Source organism: Limulus polyphemus, unplaced genomic scaffold, assembly GCF_000517525.1.
Source record: "Limulus polyphemus unplaced genomic scaffold, Limulus_polyphemus-2.1.2 Scaffold2950, whole genome shotgun sequence".
Lineage (NCBI taxonomy): Eukaryota > Metazoa > Arthropoda > Merostomata > Xiphosura > Limulidae > Limulus > Limulus polyphemus.
Window position 1 is genome coordinate 15,602 of NW_013668560.1, and position 3,478 is coordinate 19,079.

The 3,478-nt window shown below is 32.5% G+C and overlaps 1 protein-coding gene across 1 annotated transcript in view; it reads left to right on the forward strand.

The window, feature by feature from the left end:
* The window catches only part of LOC106468290 (ankyrin repeat domain-containing protein 13D-like), a 30,328-nt gene that overhangs the window by 12,022 nt on the left and 14,828 nt on the right, over positions 1 to 3,478 (forward strand). The window contains exons 7-9 of the mRNA XM_013928709.2: positions 701 to 859; positions 1,343 to 1,519; positions 3,076 to 3,178. Coding sequence (XP_013784163.1) covers positions 701 to 859; positions 1,343 to 1,519; positions 3,076 to 3,178 — 439 coding nt within the window. The remainder of the gene's footprint in view (positions 1 to 700; positions 860 to 1,342; positions 1,520 to 3,075; positions 3,179 to 3,478) is intronic.

Here is a 3,478-nt window from a genome sequence, read left to right on the forward strand (position 1 = left end):
AAGATGTGTAATGATTTTTATGTTGGAGAAACTTACTCCAATCATTACCATAAAGATGTGGAGTAAGTTTGTCCAAGATGTGTAATGATTTTTATGTTGGAGAAACTTACTCCAATCATTACCATAAAGATGTGGAGTAAGTTTGTCCAAGATGTGTAATGATTTTTATGTTGGAGAAACTTACTCCAATCATTACCATAAAGATGTGTAATGATCGGAGTAAGTTTGTCCAACATAAATGTGTAATGATTGGAGTAAGTTTGTCCAATATAAAGATGTGTAATGATCTGAGTAAGTTTCTCCAACATAAAGATTTGGAGTAAGTTTGTCCAATATAAAGATGTGTAATGATCAATGTTTCATAATTTGATCTTGTGCCTTTTTTTTATTGTTTGTGTTACGTTTTAACAAGAATCACTGATATTTAAACTAAATTTGTGTGTTATTGTAGATATACCACAATAATTATTTCATGAGAATTATTGAATTTCGAAAACCAAAAAAGAATATATATATATATATCTATATATAGTAGATACTCTTGATGAGTTACACTTTCCTCGTTGTTGAACTAAGAATAATTAAAAGAACCAATGAAATTCCATTGTTGCTTTAAGCTGCTATTCTTTTTCTGATACAGATAAAACGATTTTAGTTTGGAACTAGATAATCTTCCTTTTAATTCTGTTTTAAAATGTAGGTTTTTGGAGCCAATAACGTTGAGCTGGTAACAAGGACTCGTACAGAACACTTATCTGATGCTGACAAAGCTCGCCATAAATCTGCTCGATCTCCATTCCAATCCTTTTTAGGCATTGTTGAGTCTGAAAATAAGGGAGTGCCAGTGGCTATGAATGGAGTAAGCAGGTGTTCTCGTTTGTAAATATAAAATGTTTAAAAATGATATTAGTAATGTATGCATTATTTATTGAGTACAAATTTAAAGAACTGAGTTGTAAAGTTGATGTTAGCTTAACTCTTTCCATGCTGGGTTGGTTGATGTGACCGACCTCGTAACCATCATAGTTTCCATACTATAGCTTCTAATATGTTTTGTGTATCTTCACAAAATTTGGCAAGCTTTCAGTAAACATTACAAGTTTTTTGTACAAAAGAAATTAGTTTTTAATTTAAGAATTTTTATTAAAGATTTGTCATTGGATGTATGGACTCAGAGTATTGACTGCTTCAAGTGCAAAGTGATTTTCATGTTAATATTAAAAATATTTCATTTGCAAAATCAGGTTTCCTAACTTTTCAAGACACATTCGTAACACAGTAAAGCTTGGTTTTCTTCTAATGTACATATATTAAGCTTACTTTGGAATTTGGATTCTTTAAGGACACATCAGAATACAGGAGTAATCCCTGCCACATAACACCAGAAGAATATTTTGACTCCAGTGTAGATCTTGGAAGACGGGATATTGGACAGCCACGAGAGGTCTCCAGTAAAGTTCAGAAATTTAAGGCTAATCTTTGGTTGTGTGAAAATTATCCCCTGTCTCTTCAAGAGCAGGTAAATGTTATTTATATAATCAATCTTGATCTCAGCTGTCATCTTATGTAATAGCAATGCATACGTAACAGCTACAACAGAGTATTTTGCCCTCGAATTTTATGACGCATAACTAAAAAAACAAACAAATTAAGTAAACGTAACTTAGATCTTAACACTGTTTAATCGACAAAACTACAAAATGGTATTACAAAAGCCAACTGGAAGCTATAATAGTAGTATTTAATATTTGTAGTGCATTCTATGGTTTCTCAAAACTTCTTTAATCCACTCGGGCATGGACTCAGTGAGGTGCTGAAAGGTTCATTTGTCCTTTAGATTCCTCCCTGCAGTGTTTACATTTAACGTTATTCAGCAGGTTTTGTTTTATTGTAATTATGGGTTGATGATAAATGTTCGTCCATAACTTTATTTGTAAAGCTATATTTAATACTGGAAGTTTGTAAGAATGGTGATTATTACTTGTTTTATTTTCTGGTATTTCTGAAAATAGTTTGAGATTTAGACTCGATGAAAAACAGTTGGTCAGTTATTAGATGCAAATTTTGATATCTTTAATCGAAATATTACGGAATCTTAGTTTTTTATGTATTAAACTGTTTTTCTGGGGTTCACGTGGTGGTGAACTTAAAATAGTGTTAAACTGTCAATAGTCATGATTGGTTCACATGGTGGTGAACTTAAAATAGTGTTAAACTGTCAATAGTCATGATTGGTTCATGTGGTGGTGAAATTAAAATAGTGTTAAACTGTCAATAGTCATGATTTTTGATGATTTCTGGGGTTCACATGGTGGTGAACTTAAAATAGTGTTAAACTGTCAATAGTCATGATTGGTTCACGTGGTGGTGAAATTAAAATAGTGTTAAACTGTCAATAGTCATGATTTTTGATGATTTCTGGGGTTCACATGGTGGTGAACTTAAAATAGTGTTAAACTGTCAATAGTCATGATTGGTTCACATGGTGGTGAAATTAAAATAGTGTTAAACTGTCAATAGTCATGATTTTTGATGATTTCTGGGGTTCACATGGTGGTGAACTTAAAATAGTGTTAAACTGTCAATAGTCATGATTTTTGATGATTTCTGGGGTTCACATGGTGGTGAAATTAAAATAGTGTTAAACTGTCAATAGTCATGATTGGTTCACATGGTGGTGAAATTAAAATAGTCTTAAACTGTCAATAGTCATGATTTTTGATGATTTAGTGATAATTTAATTGGATTTTAAACACACATTTCTAAACTATTTATATCAAAATGTTGTGGGTCCATTATTTTGTTAGTTGTAGGTTCCCCTATACCAAATGAGTCTCTCAGAAAATTTTAGACAAAATATTTTACTTAATCTCGCTAATTGCTGGTGGGGTTCCTTATGTTTCGAAAAATGGCTTCCCCCGGAATTCTGGGGCAGTTCCTTTTACTGAGTGATGGAAGCAGAGATGTAAAACGACTCAATATGATGAAATTTATGGACCCCCACTGGTAGTGAACAAATAGATAATTTGAGAGTTACTTTTTATGTAATTACAATCTTATGGTGAACTATTTTAGATCTTACCTATTGTGGATCTGATGGCAATAAGTAGCTCGCATTTTGCCAAACTGAGGGATTTTATCACCTTACAGCTTCCTTCTGGCTTTCCTGTGAAAATAGGTACGGTTTCAAATTCTTTGTGTAACCTAAAAATTTATATGATTGGAGTAAATGTCTTGAACTTAAAGATATTTTGTGGTTAGACAAAGTTACTCCGACACATAAAGATATGTAATGATCGGAGTAAGTCTCTCCCACATAAATGTGTAATGATCGGAGTAAGTTTCTCCAACATAAAGATGTGTGATGATTATGGGGGAGAGAAGATACTGCAGACCTCTATGGGAATAAGATGTGTACAGTGAGGATGAGATCTGCAGACCTGTAAAGGAATAAGATGTGTACAGTGAGGATGAGATT